Here is a 15,760-nt window from a genome sequence, read left to right as displayed (position 1 = left end):
GTTGGTGGGAGGGAAATCTACACCTTGCTCTCCAGCACTCTCACTTTGGATACAGTGCCTGGGGCTGTGTCACCTCCAACGATATAATGAAAAAAAAAAAAAAGGCAGGTGGAGAGAGAAAGAGAAATAAAGCTAATACTTAGCCAGTGAACAGGTCAGGCCTCCGAGGAGAAAAACAGTCAAGAATCAGGACACTGCAGGCAAATCAACTTACTGGACGGGCATCAGAATCGTCAATGCTCAGCTGCAGAAACCTTTCAGGCCGCGCTGAAGAATGTTCCGGACCCTGGAAATCAAATCAGTGAAACAAATATTAGAAATCTATTTCCCTGTATCATTTCCACTGATACAAGAAATAAGGGAGGCATGCTGTGTTAGGGTTATCTCCCTGAAAGCATTACACTCAGAGTAATTGAAAGACTGCAAGCAAGCACAGTCCAGATTTCTGGCACAACTCGTATGGATGGAGGCCGCCTCAACAGCGCTTTGAGATCATACCAATGATACATAAGGCGCTATATAAATGCCAAGTAAGATAACATAACATAACAAAAGCAGAATATGTCCTGAACCAGAAAAGAATGACTATTGGAAGAGGTTGCAGAGGGTGTAGTATAAACATGCCCCAAACACAAGAGGACAGCAGTGGCTGCTCAGAACATTTATACCAGCAAACGTCTGACCAACACAGTAATTAAAATACAATTGCATTAATTTTGAAGGTCTGGTTTTGTTTAAGTGATTACTACCTTTATGCCTTTGAGAAGAATGGCAGTAGATTGGATCCCATTCACTGACAACTCATAATGTGTATTAAAAGGTATGCCCCCAACAATTCACCCATCTCCAATCCCAGAATCTGAAACCGCACGTAGGGCCTCTTTATGAGTTTGGAGGTATTTTGAGCAGCGCTAATACCTCCAAAGCAATTCAAGTTAACACTGAAGTATTAGCTTTAGTTCTCATTCTTAAATCCCACTTGCGAAAGGTGATGTTACCTTCAGACATAATACTACAGGGGGTAATACCTACCTGCATACGCTGGCCATCTTGCCGTTTCTGGGTTTTATTAACTCAATCAGGATGAATGAAAAAACAAGAATTAAAACGGTTACCATCATTTTCCTTCAGTTACCTCCAAATTCGTAATTTGGCTCATAATCTCTTAGTTAACTGTGCGTGTTGTGTCCTCAAGCAGTTAACCTGCTACCAACAACTTTCGGTGGCTCCTACACTATTTGTTCCTGTCAGTACACCCATTAACCATTCCAAAACAACCACAATAAAACCACAAAATGTTTGATTAGGCTTGCCTTCTCTAGTATCTGCTGCACATTTCTCCCACACATCTAGCCTGACGTGTTCCAATATCTAGCCTAAACTAAACGCTGTTGACTTCCCTCTCGGCTTGTCAGGGTCTGCTCAGTGCGCTCGCAACATCAGCCACCACATACTTTCCCCAATACCCAGAAGTCAGGCACGAATGTAAGACTCTCCCCAGGTGTAATGGTAACACATTTAAATTGTTTTTTTTTAAAATCGCGCTTCATGGCAGAGTCCCGGCTCTTAGTGCGGGACCTTGTATCGAACCTGTGCTGCTCTGCATTGGCTTGTTTGCAAAGACGTGCGCTGCCCCTGACCTAGCCTTCCCGCCCAAGGTACAGAGAAAAAACCAATGGGACGCCAATCCCCACACTATAGTGAAAAAAAAACATTAAGACATAAGTAAGGGAACCGGGAATATGGGGACAAACACACTGAAAAATGGATGGTCCTACCAGAGAGCAACCTGTGGGGTGTACTAAACTACGTCCAGTGTTTATAAGGGATAATCCTGTCTGGGCAGGATATTAAGGTTGTTCTGGAGCCTGAAACCATATGTGGTGCGGGGAAGCATTCTGGAGGATGTAGAAATTACAAGTTACTCACCATTCCTCCATACTGTATGGGCATCCCTTCCAAGGGACGGGAGATGGAACCTTTTTCACCAGAAAAACCTTCTTCCCTTTTAAATTTAGAGGCGCGCGGGGGCACGGCCCTGGGAGCATGCGCTACCCTGACTTCGCCCACAGGCGCCACTCCTCAGTCCCCATTGGGTGTCTACAATATTTATCATTGCCTAATATTTATCATTGCCTAATGACACCAGTATTATTAGGGGGAGGATGGTGGGACGTATGGCGGAAAGGGGACTAAGTCACTACAGTGAGTAACTTGTAATTACTCTTACGTCCCTGTCCCCTTTCCTCCATATTGTATGGGCGATTACAACTGAATGTAGCCCCAGGGTGGAGAGCAGACCGTCCTTAAGCAAACAAGTTCCTCAGAACCGCCTGTCCGAAGTCCGCGTCTGAGTTAGAGCCGGCATCCAAACAGTAATGCTAACAGAAAGCTGAAAGGGTGGCCCAGGTAGCTGCCCTGCTTATGACCTGCCGCTGGAATGCGATGGCCGTGGCCTTGGCCCTGGTGGCATGGGCATGCATGTTGGTTGGCTGCGGTTTGCGCTACCCCTCATAGGCCTCTTTGATGGCTGCAATCATCCACCTTGCGATGCAGGCCTTGGATGCCTGATAACCAGGTCTTGAGCTCCCAAAGGTGACAAAGAGTGCGTCCGACTTGCAGAAGCCCTTGATCCTATGCAGATAGAATTTCAAAGGGCGTCTGACATCCAGACAGTGCAAGACTCTCTGAGCCTCGTCCTTGGGGTCAGAGAAGAATGTAGGTAGGACTATTTCCACGTTTAGATGGAATGCAGAGGATAACTTAGGGAGGAACGCCGGGTGAGTCTGCAGGACCACCTTATCCCTGTGGAAAGTGGTATAGGGTTCTGAAGCCACCAGAGCCTGAATCTCGCTGACTCTGCCAGCGGAGGTGAGTCCTACTAGCAGAGTTGTCTTGATGGTGACCAGCCTGATGTCTGCGGACAAAATTGTCTCTAAGGGTTTGTGCGCAAAGGCGCCCAACACCACATTGAGGTCCCACACAGGGTGTGACTTCTTGATGGGCGGGTAAAGCCTGCACAAGCCAACCAGATGTTTCTTGACTATCGGGTTGGAAGAGAAGACCTCCTCTTCCAAATTTCTGTAGGCCCCTATGGCTGCCAGATAGGTGCAACATGTGTCCACCTGTATGCCAGAGTGGTCAAGGTGTGCCGAGAAAGAGAGCACATCATCCAGTGTGAACGTCAGGGGGTTGATCTCCTTAGAATCTGCCCAGTGACAGAACCTGCTCCATTTACTCCTGTATTGGCTGGCACCTAGTGTCCTTGTCCTAGCGCCCTGGATGATCTCCAGGTTAACCTGAGATAGGCTCAGGTGCTTGAGGGTGATCTGCTCAGGAATCACGCTGCGAGGGCTAACTTCTGAGGAGTGGGGTGGAGGACCCTGCCCCCTGCTGGGACAGGAGACGTGCTGGTCCTAGCGGAAGGTGAATGGGTGGTCGGTCCAAGAGGCTGAGCAATTGGAAGAACCACGGTCTCGCCGGCCTCCAAGGCACTATAACTATGATGCTGAGATGACAAGCCTCCTTTATCTTGCGGAGTACCCTGGGGATCAGGGGTCTGGGGGGAAAAGCATAGGCTGTCATGCCCTCGCATTGAATCTGAATGGCGTCACCCAGGGAGCCGGGGCATCGTCCCTACCAAGACGCAAACTGATGGCACTTCCTTTTCTTCCAGCAGGCAAATAGATCCACCTCAGGATGGCCCGATGTGTTGAAAACCACTTGCAGCAAATGGTCGTTCAATTGCCACTCGTAATTGTCCCCTCCCAGCCTGCTGAGTCTGTCCGCTTCCAAGTTGTTCTCCCCCGGGAGGTGGACGGCCCTGAGGTAGATGATGTTTTCCAGTGCCCATTCAGAAAAATGCTGACCGCTAGGTTGCACAGCTGAGGGGACCTGGTACCCCCCTCCTTGGTGACATAGTACATGTTGGGGGAGTTGTCGGTCTGGATCAGGACGGTCTGCCCTCGATGAGCTGAAGGAAGGTCCTGAGGGCTAGCAAAATGGCTCTGAGCTGCAGCCAGTTGATATGCGACTCCTGCCGGGTCCATACTCCATGGACTCTTGCTGTCCAGAGTGGCTCCCCAGCCCTGTATGGAGGAGTCCGTAGTAATGGTACCCCGCGGAGCCGGCTGCCGGAATGGCCTGCCCAATCCGCAGATTGCAGTCCTTGGACCACCACATGAGATCCGAGTGGAGAGGAGGCGTTATGCTGACCAGCTCCGCTTGGGAGCCCTTATCCTGATTCCATGTGGCTGCGAAGTGCAGCTGCACTCTCCTCATCCAGAGCCTTGTGTGTGGCACGGCCAAGAGGACCGCTGCCATGATACCCAGTAGGTGCTGGTACCACCAAGCCAAAGTCACTGGTCTAGTAAGGAAGTGGGTAGAGGCCCTCTTGATGCCCGTAATCTTGTCAACCGAGGGAAAAACTTTCTCGGAATTGGTATCCCACATGAGGCCCAGGAAGGTGAGAGACTGCGTGGGCTGCAGCTGAGACTTCTTGAGGCTGATGGTAAACCCCAGGTCGTGGAGTGTACTCATAAGCGCAGAGGAATTGTGGACAACCCCCTCCGGGGATCTCGCCCTGACGAGCCAGTCGTCTAGGTACGGGTAGACATGGTGGCCCTGAAAAGGGCTGCCACTGCATTCATGAATCTGGTAAATACCCCGGGGGCCGAGTTGAGGCCAAAGGGTGGCACCTTGTACTGGAAATGACAGCCCATGATCCTGAAGCGTAGAAGGAGCGATGGGGCTGCCAAATTGGGACATGTAGGCAGGCGTCCTTCAGATCCAGTGAGCACATCCAATCTCCCTTGTCTAGTGTCTCTTTAATGAGTGCTGGTGTAACCATCTTGAATTTTTGAAGAGGGAAGGAGATGTTGAGGGTGGAGAGGTCCAACACAACTCTCAGGCCAGCCTAGTTCTTCATTTGTATGGGAAAATCCTGGAATAGAAGCCTAATATTATCTGGTAGGCTGGTACTTCTTCCACTGCTTGGCTCTCGACGAGCGACCGGATCTCTGCCAACAGAGTTGCCGTCCCAATCTGTAGGAGCGGAGGGGAGGAAGGAGGAGAGGGAGGTATAGGTAGGCGGTAACCTGTGGATACTACTGAGAGGATCCAAGGGTCGGCAAAGTTCTGGCGCCAGAAATGCACGTGAGAGGCTAGCCTGCCCCCCACTGGAGACGTGGACCCCGAGGGATGCGTCATGCCTTTTTGCTCTCTGAGGCTGCTGTTGAGGAGGGGGACTGGAAGAAGCCCTTGCTCCCCCCCTTTTTGTTGCTTGCGCTGGTGCTGACTCGGCGAGCGGTCAGGTTGTCTAGACCTCCGTTCCTGGAATCCCCCAAACGCACGCTCCTTCTCGGAGCGTTGATGCGACTGGGTGTACGCCTTGGGTGTGGCCTTCGTAAGAATATATAAAGACTTTGCGGTTTGCAAGCTGTTCTTCTTATCCAATTCCGCGTCGGTGGTAGAGTGGAAGAGGTCACTACCCCCGAATGGGTTCCATGTCATTTCATCGCGGGATGTTTTTTCGCTGGGTTTTTTACTGCGATTTTTTTTTTTTTTTAGGAAAAACCCATCAACATTTTTTTTTTGGGCGGGGGGGGTGTTCTCCCCCAAACCCCCCCCCGCATTTTATAAAAAATTCGATGGCTTTAAAAAAAAAAAAAAATTGCGTTAGCAAAACCCTGCAAAAAAACATCCCGCAATGAAAGGACGTCGTACCCTCGAAAGGAAGGTCCAATATGCGATCCTGGATGCCTGGTTGAACTTAGTAGCCTGAAGCCAGGCCGTCCTTCTCATGTCTGTGGCCATGCAGATGGCCATGCAAGAGGTGTTGAATTGGGCCAATGTGGACTCCATGATGTCCTGCGCTACCAGCTTGGCTTCTCCTAGACCCGCATTAAAGCGTACCCGGCTCTCCGCTGGGAGTTCCGGAAGGAAGTCTGATGTTTCCAGCCACAACCTCTGGTTAGCTGCTGCAAGCATGGCATCCATACTGGCTTGACGCAGGCGCAGAGAGGCATTGGAGCTTCTTCCCGTACGCCTCCAAGATCTTCTCCTCCTTGCCTAGCAGCACAGAGGACAAGGTGTCCGAGGACAACAGAGGCTTAGAGTAGAGTGTAGCCAAAGCGATCACCGAAGAGTGCGGCTGGGGGTACGTTGATAGCAAGAGTGTATCCCCCTCCATCTGTCTATACTTGGCATTGAGGTGACAATTGACAGGCTGGGCCAACTGTGGCTTGAGCCATCCCTTCTTGGCCAGAGCAACGACATCCTTCTGCATCAGGACACCCGTCTTGGTAGGGGGTTTTAGGGAGAGGACCTCTGCCAAGACCCCTCTCCCACCCCCCCTTGGGCTGCTCTACCTCGGGATGAGGAAGGCCCAGATATTCTGCCAAATCTGCAAGCCTGTCGTGAAGCAAAAATAGGTTTGAGGAAAGGCAGGAATCATAAAAACAATTGAGCAAAAAGTATCAACAAACCCATCTAGGGATTAGTCAAGTGCAGGTTTGCAGGCAGGCTGAAATCAGAGTACTAAATGAAAAAAAGTTAAGAGTCAGAATGGGGATATGCAAGTGCAGGCCCGTGTGCAAACTATGGTCAAAACTTTAATAAACCAAAAAAACACAGTCCCTGAATTAAGAGGAGACTATCGCAAATCCGTGGACAGGCAGTGTTGGTATTAGAAAGTACAAGTAATTTGGAGGCACAAAGCGGGCGAACAGAACTCATTGAGGAGCACCATAACCAAGCAGCTTCCCAGTTAATCAGACAAGATGTTTAGCATGTGTGCGCGTGGGTCGATCTCTGCGTATGCACTGTTTAGTTATAGCATGCCAGGAAATGTACTTTCAGCACTGATGTGGCCCACTCCAGATCCCTGCTGTGTATCTCACGGAAAGACGTTACACATATGGGGTGAGGCACACAAGTGCCAAATGTCCTTCAAGACTCAGCTGCCTCTAAGGGGGTGAGTACAAAGCAAGAGGCAAAACACTGTTTCCTGATAGACACAGGTGCCACTGTCAACCGCATGGGAGAGCTGGAGTTCCTACAAACGGGGACAGAAGAGATGTAACCTAGTCTAATGTGCGCATTTTCCAGTAGGGGGCCAACACGCTGCAGCCATCACTTGAACAGTTTCAGAGGATGCTCTCACACAATGGTAAGATGACCGACACCTCCATCCACATGCTCAGGAACCCCGTAAGTGGAAGTGCCATCTCAGCTACTGGACAGCGAAGGTGCACTGGTTGATAGACGTTCACTATCAGGACGACAGAGAGGTCAGGTGCAGTGCGGAACCAGCACATCGCTCACATGACTGGGGCGACGAAGGGAAAAGAAGTGATTAAACAAGTGTTCCCTGAGCTATTTCAAGGGCTCGGAAAGCTGAAGGACTCTGTAGTTCGGCTACACATCGACAAGAATATCAGGCCTGTTCCACAGCACCCCAGGAGGGTAGGTTTTCACCTGCAGGAGGCAGTGTCCCAGGAACTGCAACAGTTGATGGACAATGACATAATTGAGAGGGCAACCAGTCCCACACCGTGGATCTCACCCCTAGTGCTAAAGGAAGGGAATAAAATAAGACTATGTATTGACATGAGAGTGGCCAACGGCCAACACCACGATAGACATGGAGAGACATCCAGGACCCAAAATAGAGGACATGATTGTTCAACTAAATCATGCCACAAAGTTCTCCAAACTGGACTCCAACCAGGGGTATCGCCAGTTAGAGTTACATCCCGAATCAAGGACCTTCGCCACCCACGAAGGGCTGTTTTGCTAAAAATGCCTCAATTTAGGGATATCATCGGCCACAGAAATATTTCAGGAGGTCATCAGGCAGCTGCTGATCCCTGTAAAGTCAGCATTTATTTACTCTGATGACATTCCAATATATGGGACATCCCAGGAAGAGCATGATCATTCCATCATGGTCATTTGTGACATCTTATGTAGAGCTGGGCGCACACTGAACTATGAGTATTGCAATATCAACAAGGACAAACTATGTTTCTAAAGACATTCTCCGGCCGAGGATTGCAACCAGACTCGGAGAAGGTATGCACCATCAGCGAGCTCCCGGCACCAGCGCAAGTACTGACGCCAGGTCATTCATAGGGATGACAGGTTACTGTACTCGGTACTTCCCGAGATACGCCATCACCACTGACCCATTACGGAGACTATTGCAGAAGGAAGAGCCATTCCACTGGTCGCAGGAATGTCAACGGGCGTTTGATACCACCAAGATGGAGCTGGCAAGTGCAACACATCTGGCTTACTTCAACCCGGCCTGGCACACTGAGATTGTGGTTGACGCCAGCCCAGTTGGACTAGGGCCATTCTCGCCCAACGTGAACAGCCTGAGGCATCGGCAAACTTCGTTATGGCCTATGCCAGCCGGACACTATCCCAGACAGAAAGTGCATACTCGATGGCCGTGAAAGAAAGTTTGGTTGCAGTCTGGGCATGCACGTACTTCCACCACTTTGGAAAAATGGAAGAGATTCACACTTTTAACTGAACATCAAGCCCTCCTGTCCCTGTTTGGCAACCCGAGGACGAAGATTCCACCCAGGATAGAGAGGTGGGGCATCCACATCCAGGAATACAACTATAGCATCACCCACAGGTCAGGGGGGAACAACAACCCAGCCGACTACATCTCACGGCACCCGATTTTGAGGAAACAGCCATCAAGAGAAGAGGATACAGAGTATATCTGCTACGTCACTGAAAAGGCCATGCCACCGGTACTGACGATGGAAGAATTGGCACAGGCATCACATGAAGACACATCCATCATCATAATTGGTTATTTATAACAAGCTTTATAAAGGTTTCTAAGCGCAGGACCCGGGGATCGAACCTGTGTTGCCCCGCATCGTCCTGCTTCCAAGGTGAGCGCGTTGCCCCTGAGCTATCCTCCTAGTCATGGCCACGGAACTAACAAACACCAATAAGTGGAAGGACTATAAGCGGTAGCTACCTGCGATAGGGGCACCAAGAAGCAGGAGGTGGTTGGCAAAAGTATGCACAGAGCTGACTGTGTCTGAACAGGGGATACTACTGAGAGGATGTCACCTTGTCATACCATCCTTCCTGCAAAGGGGTCTGGTGCTGCTGGCACACCAGAGACACCAGGGGTGGCGGTGACCAAGAAGATGCTCAGGCAGAATGTATGGTTCCCATTCATGGATGGCATGGTGGAGGAGGCCGTCATTGGATGTTTCCCATGTCAATGTGTGCCCAAGAGCAATCTGCCACCCCCCACCACAAGTGACTGAGATCCCTGCTTGGATGAGTTCTCGAGGTTTCAATTTGTAAAGAGGGCTGCCTCCACAGCATTCGCCCAGGTAGTCGGTGTAATTGATGAGGTCTTCAGTGAATGGGGCATTCCCCACACTGTAAAAACAGACAACGGGCCACCAGTCAATGACCAGGAGTGCCACAAATTTGACAAAGACCTAGGTTTCATACACCAGAAGATAACTCTGCTGTGGCCTCAGGCCAACAGTTGGCGGAACGGTTCATGTCGTCCATAAAGGGGATAATACAGAAGACTGCAATTGAGGGGATGACAGTACAACAGACCTTGTATCGAATGCTGCGACACTACAGGAACATGCCCCACACAGCGACGGGAGTGCCACCTGGTGATCTGGTGAGGGCCTATAATGCAAAGATGAGACTTCCCCAGGCAGGAGGAGTGAATCAGGCACGAGCCGGAGAGGTGGAAACCATGGAAGCAAACCTACAAGATAGATGGCAGAAATGGTCAAGGAGCAAACTGAGTGGGCGAGAAGGGTGAACATGAAGGTTTTTGTGAAGGAGATGAAGTCCTAGTGAAACAGAGGATACAAAGAAAGACGGATTCAAGCTACGAGAGTACGCCACTGCGGGTGACAGAAGTGAAAGGGACAATTGTCACCACCACCAACAGGAAGAAAAAAGTGACCAGGAACGCATTATTTTTCAAGCACCTGCCTCAGGGGATAGAGCCTGGGACCAAGAACACGCCAGGGTGCAGGATGCACAAGAGACGACAGGAGGTGAAGGAGTCGTCCAGCAGGAAAGGCCATTGCCCCGGGAAACCGATGGTGAGAGAGATGACCGGCTGAGACGAACTATTAAAAGAAAAGACCCAGCCGGCTCATTGTAGAAATGTGAGATGGACATACAGTGATATGTGTGGGGACGGTGTTGTGAGGGGAACTGCATGTCCGCACGTGCCCTTTAAGGACACGTCATCAGAGGAGGAGTTAGAGTGAGAGGAAGGCAGTTCAATAAAGTTACGTGTAGAGATACCAAGTCTCCATGTCTTTTCCTTTTCCATATAGATACTTGGGTTAACATGCTCTTGTGCAAGTCTCCAAAGACCTCCGGCCCCAGTGATCCCGACGAAGAAAGCTAATGCTACACAGGAACGCTTACAGCACCAAAGTTGGAACTGCGCAGAAGATCTGGAGGGCCGTAAACAGAGGTGGGCGTGGTGGTCTCTACGGAGCGCAGGGAAAGCGGGAGGAAAGAGGTACCGCAGGGAGACCCAGAGAGGCAGCGCGGGCCCAGAAACCGAGAGAAGCCGCTGCTGAAATGAGGAAAGGAGCAAAGCCAGCATAATAAAGACCGCAGCAGTGACCCTATAGCCAACGGTCGCAGCAGAGGGAGAAGAGCAAAGCTCCAGCTAAAAGCGCCTGCGCACAGTGAACGTCCACTAAACCACCAGGGAAAGATTAATTTAAACAACGGCCTACAGGAAGGCCCTGCTCATCCACTACATCAACAGGGATTCATGTTAAGGAAGAAAGGCCTCCATGGAGGCCTTCCTAATGAAAAACCCACTAAACCACTAGGGAAGATATTGTTAACTAAAGGCCACCATGAAGGCCAAAACATATGGGAACAGTAACACCCTGCAGATTATTCAGCACCGGCAAACAAGAATTGTGGCTGGCCGCCTGGTAAGAAGGGGTGGGGATTACAAGCTCATTTGAAGCCTCTAATCCCTTTCCCGGTCACACCCCTCCAGAAAGGTAAGTGGATTGGTTAGGGAGAATGGCCAATCCTGCGAGGGGGAGATACTTGAAGGGTAGTGTGTGAACAGTTTAGTGTGGGTTAGTTGGTTGAGCACAGGAGCTAGAGGATGGCATTGGCGAGACCAGTGGAGGAGAGTGTAGAAGTAGCAAAGAGGTTACTGGAGGGAGGGGTCTGTGGAGTGTTTGAACGTGGGAGCGAGGAGTGAATGCAGTAGGAGTATAGTGGTGGAAGTGAGGTGCTAGTAGTAGGCAGTTGAGGTAGTGAAGGGTGGTAGTGAGACTAGATGGAGTAGTAGAGAAGTGGTAGTAGAGGGGGAGTGGTAGTAAAAGGTGGTGGTAGTGGTGGTAGAGAGGTGGTATTGGTGAGATGTAGGTGTGCATTAAGAGTTGTGGTAAGAGTAGGAAGTTGGAAGCGGAGAGGTACCGATGCCGAGGAGTCAGAGCAGTAGGAAGGAGGCAAGAGACGTAATATCAAAGGATGGAGGTAGGAAGGCAGAGTGCAAGACTAGAGGGACAGAAGAATGCTGGGAAGAAAAGATCTTGGGACACAGAATAGGAGAGGGAGAAGTGAGACCAGTGGGTATGGCGAGCGATCGGCACTGGGTGAAAAAAAGCACCATTCCCAAACGCCCAAGAAAACTAAGCAGGCTAGATATGGAGAGCTAGAAGGTCCGTAGGGAGCTAGCCCGCCATCGATTCAGAGAAGACCACCTGCAGCCTAAATCAGATAACAGACAGAAGGGGTGACTTTGCACTAGAACTAACCCCAATAAGGACTCCTAAATTAGTGTGCCGAGAGAACAAGGGAGAGTAGAGAGAGAGAGAGGGATGGCCCTAGCGCAAAACTTCCCCCAAGAACCCGGTAGGCCCTAAAGACCTTTAATACATACACACTGCTATTCTATCTGTATTAAGTTCAATAAACTCTTGGACTGACATACAGCCTTGGAGTGGTTATTTGTGGCGGACACCCTGTCACACCTATTATCAAGATATTTGGAGGAATATACTTGTTGTATACTGATATAGACCTGTCAAAGTACCAGATGTTTTGATTTATGGAAATACTGGTCTTGTAAAGATCTATTGGCTACGGTAATTCTGGTCTCGTTAAGGCCAAATAGCCGTCTGGTAACCTAGTTTGTTGTTTTTGGGTACGGGAGAAATTAAATCAATAATGGGTAATATGGGGAATGGAATTGGCCAGCCCATTTAATTAGGGTCAGTCGGGGCGAGTTGAGAGCGATTGCCCCGAGCCACTTCAGGACCACTCGGTGATGCCTCTGTAACACTCCCTCTAACCCCCTCCCACTCAGGATTGCATGAAAGTGGAGTTGCAATATGTGTGGAACCAGAGTGAATACGTTTTGTGTCGGTGGCACTGAAACAAGTGACAGATGAGATCTCTAGCGGATGAGGACGAAGGTTGCCCGAGCAGTTTGGAGCTCCTCGTAGCCTTGCATTGTCGTGGCTATATTTCAGAGCTTAAATCCTCCCCACTCGTTCAATTGATAGACAGCACGGTGCTAGAGAAGAAAAAAGTGTGGAGAAAGCGGGTATGAGATGGAAGAAGGTCACCAATGAATGTCAGGAGAAGTGCTGGAGGAGTCAACCTAGGTACGCAAGGGAGCAGTGGAACCACCCAGCCGATGGCGCATAAGGCCAGTGGACATCCACAGAGATCATCATTGTCCGGGTAAGCAAAAGACCTGGCCCCTTTTCTCTGTGTGAGGAATGACAGAGCCCACCCTTTGGGGCAGAGGAAAGCAGCACAGCGATAGCCATGAGATAGAGGACTGGACAGGTGGGCCGGCTGTGGCGAAGAGGCCTGGTCTACCAGCTGTAATTGGAGGGAAGACAGCAGCAAAGTTGGAAACATAGTAAGAGTGACACAGGGGCTGGGAAACATCCCCTCCTAGCTACCAAGATAGAAAAGGTGTCTAAATGTGTGGATGACAAAGCAGTGTGAAGGCCGAGTGGAGGCCAAGTGAGAAAGGGAGCAGTCTCCCCATGAGGTAATGGAACATTGAGGAAGGCCCTTTACGCAGTTTCTGGCTATTTAAACAATACTTAGAAGAAGTACAATGTAATGATACAGGTTACGCAGGGAGTAGTTTGAGCAACCAGTATGAATAGTGCCCCTTATCCAAGACAAATTGAACACTGGAGTCTGAAGAAAACATCAGAAAAGAAGGTTTGAGGCGGTTGAAGCAAGAAAAGGCCCATGACCCAAAATAGAGGGATAATTCTTGGTGCAGAGATGAGTCCAGGCACTCCAGAAAGTCTGTAGAGGGGACGCTAATAAGGAAATATAGAACAGAAAATTGTGACAATGTGTGCAGAGGAGAGCTGGAAAATTATGGACATGAAAGGGGACCCTGACTTAGATAGATTGGTTGTGGAGAAGAGGTGGGTGGGAGCATCTTGTGCTCCAATGTAATTTCTAACCCAAAACCATTCTGGCAATTGCACTATTTATGTGATAAATGTAAAGAGTTTTACAGAGCAACGAGAGACGTATCCTTCTTCTCAGTTCTGCACAGGACATGAACCAGGTTTTATTACATCCTAATACAAAAGGGTCAAGAACACAGAGTGCCGGGATGCGAGACAGAAAAAGTGGCCAGGTCTGGCCATGGCATGGTGAAGAGGAGTATAAATATTGGTGATCTTGAACAAAGACAAGGGATGGAAACACAATGATTCATTATTAAAAGATCCCATAATTATAGCAGACATTGAGGGGCGGAATAAAATGATTGTTCACGCGCAATGGTATGGAGATGTTAACAAGTCCATGGTGGAGGAAGCTGAAAATATCACAATTTGGGCCCTCTTAATTCAGGAGGGGGCTATGAAAAAGAGAGACTAGTGCCTTCTATAGTCAACATTGAAGAAGGAATTATGTGACCTAAAACTGATTCTCCAAACTATAAGAGGGGTGGACGATGACATTTTGCAGAGTATAAAACAAACCAAACAGGAATTGAGAGCTCCGACTCTAGGAGTGTTTCTAAAGAAGCTATGATTCGTAAAACAAACATTTTGAGAAAAGGGAGAGAAAACAGGCCCATTGCTGGTGGGGCAAGTGAGGGCACAGGGACTAGAGAGAATGGTGGTTAAAATGAAGGGTAAAGAGGGGAGAATGGTGAACAACCCAGGGAAGATAATGGAGCGTTTTACTAATTTTAACCAAAAGCTATGTACGAAGGAAAACATAGATATACAAGAGACAATGGGTTGATTTTCAAAGATATGCTAACTGCATGCAGGGGGCAACCAAAGCTTGCACTTAAAGGATAGTTCCGGGACTTTTTTTTTTATTGTCCCTACGGGTCGGCCATGTGTTTGTAAGCATAAATCGGTAGATCGTAGGAAACTTTCCTATGGACCTTACCCGACTTTTCGCCCATTATCGCACTCGAAATCAGCCTCCATTTTGTGATAATCCTATCATTCCGCCGCATCGACCTGGCTCACCTGCCTTTGCGGCACTAAATCAAATCCCCCGCCCCTGAGCCTGACATCAGCAGACGCGTACTGCCCATTTCAAGCACGTCTCGTGTCAACAATCGCTGCGCCTCAGCTATTGACGTCTTGCCATGGAAATGGCAGGACGCCTCTTTCCCCAATAAGTATAAACAGACCGTTTCACAACATACAGCAGCAGATTTTCGATTCCATTCCTCTCTCTGTGTTACTTTGAGTATTCTGTGACTCGTTTCAGTGCTCTGGTCAGCTACCTTCGCCGCTTGTAGCCCGTGTGAACACCTGTACCATCTCTGTAAATTATTTTACTATCTTTACCGCACAATGGCCACAATAATGCCGTATATGTACGAGCCCGAGTACACCGAGGAGGAACTACTGGAAAGGCAAGCACGCGAAAACGATGGGGATTCGGACGGCAGTTGGGAGGACCAGTCAACGGATGAAGAGCCTGGACCATGTCGCATGGACGGCGTCTCCACCTGGTGCACGTGCAATCGGTGCGAGCTAATGCCAACTGAGGAGGAGAACTGCTGCTGCCGTGAAAATTCCGGGTGCTTGGCCTACATTTCGGAAAGCGAGCAAAGTCTGCAGGAAGGCGAGCAAAGTCCGCAATGCATCACCGAGCTGCCAGAGTTCAGGGAAGCCTGCCTCTCACGGACAGTGTTGAGGATGATGATGGTGCTTATGCACGAACTTCGTGGCACTGTTCGTCCGCGTAATCCGAGTAACGAGTAAGTATACTCTGTTTGTGATGTCAGTGATGCCACCACTATTTCATGGTCGTCTCCCACATATAAAATTACATTTACATATCATTCGAACGCATGTAAATTGGTTCCATATAGTGCATTTTCTAGATATAATTTTTTTCTAAGAAAAATGACATGTGTTACCTGAATCGACATTGATAAGAAAGTTTGGTCAGTTTAATACAGTTTGCATCTTTTTTTTTCACAGGTGGTACAGGCTGGTGGCCTATCGTTGCTTCACTTGGTGGCTTCACGGGAGGCTCGGACACCGCGTTCGGAGAGTAATACCTGCCTGTGCGGTACTTGCCATTAGACAACATTTCCCCAGTGACAGTGGACAATACCGCGGATTTTCCCTCGATGTGCTGCAACCTCAACTTTACAATGTGTAATGTTTATTATTTATGTTTAACTAAAATCTAAAATAAAGCCCAACATATATTTTAGCAATGGTTGTTTTGATTTTTT

At 49.1% G+C, this 15,760-nt stretch overlaps 1 protein-coding gene across 9 annotated transcripts in view; it reads right to left on the bottom strand.

Annotated features, from left to right (window-relative positions):
- Positions 1-15,760, bottom strand: part of OGDHL (oxoglutarate dehydrogenase L) — a 2,607,259-nt gene that overhangs the window by 187,506 nt on the left and 2,403,993 nt on the right. For all 9 annotated transcript variants that reach the window (XM_069610806.1, XM_069610810.1, XM_069610809.1 and 6 more), the window contains one exon: positions 215-286. In XM_069610806.1, the coding sequence (XP_069466907.1) occupies positions 215-286 (72 nt within the window). The remainder of the gene's footprint in view (positions 1-214; positions 287-15,760) is intronic.

This window comes from Ambystoma mexicanum, chromosome 8, assembly GCF_040938575.1.
Source record: "Ambystoma mexicanum isolate Mex_15411 chromosome 8, UKY_AmexF1_1, whole genome shotgun sequence".
NCBI classification, from domain to species: Eukaryota; Metazoa; Chordata; class Amphibia; order Caudata; family Ambystomatidae; genus Ambystoma; species Ambystoma mexicanum.
This window is presented reverse-complemented; position numbering and strand designations above follow the sequence as displayed.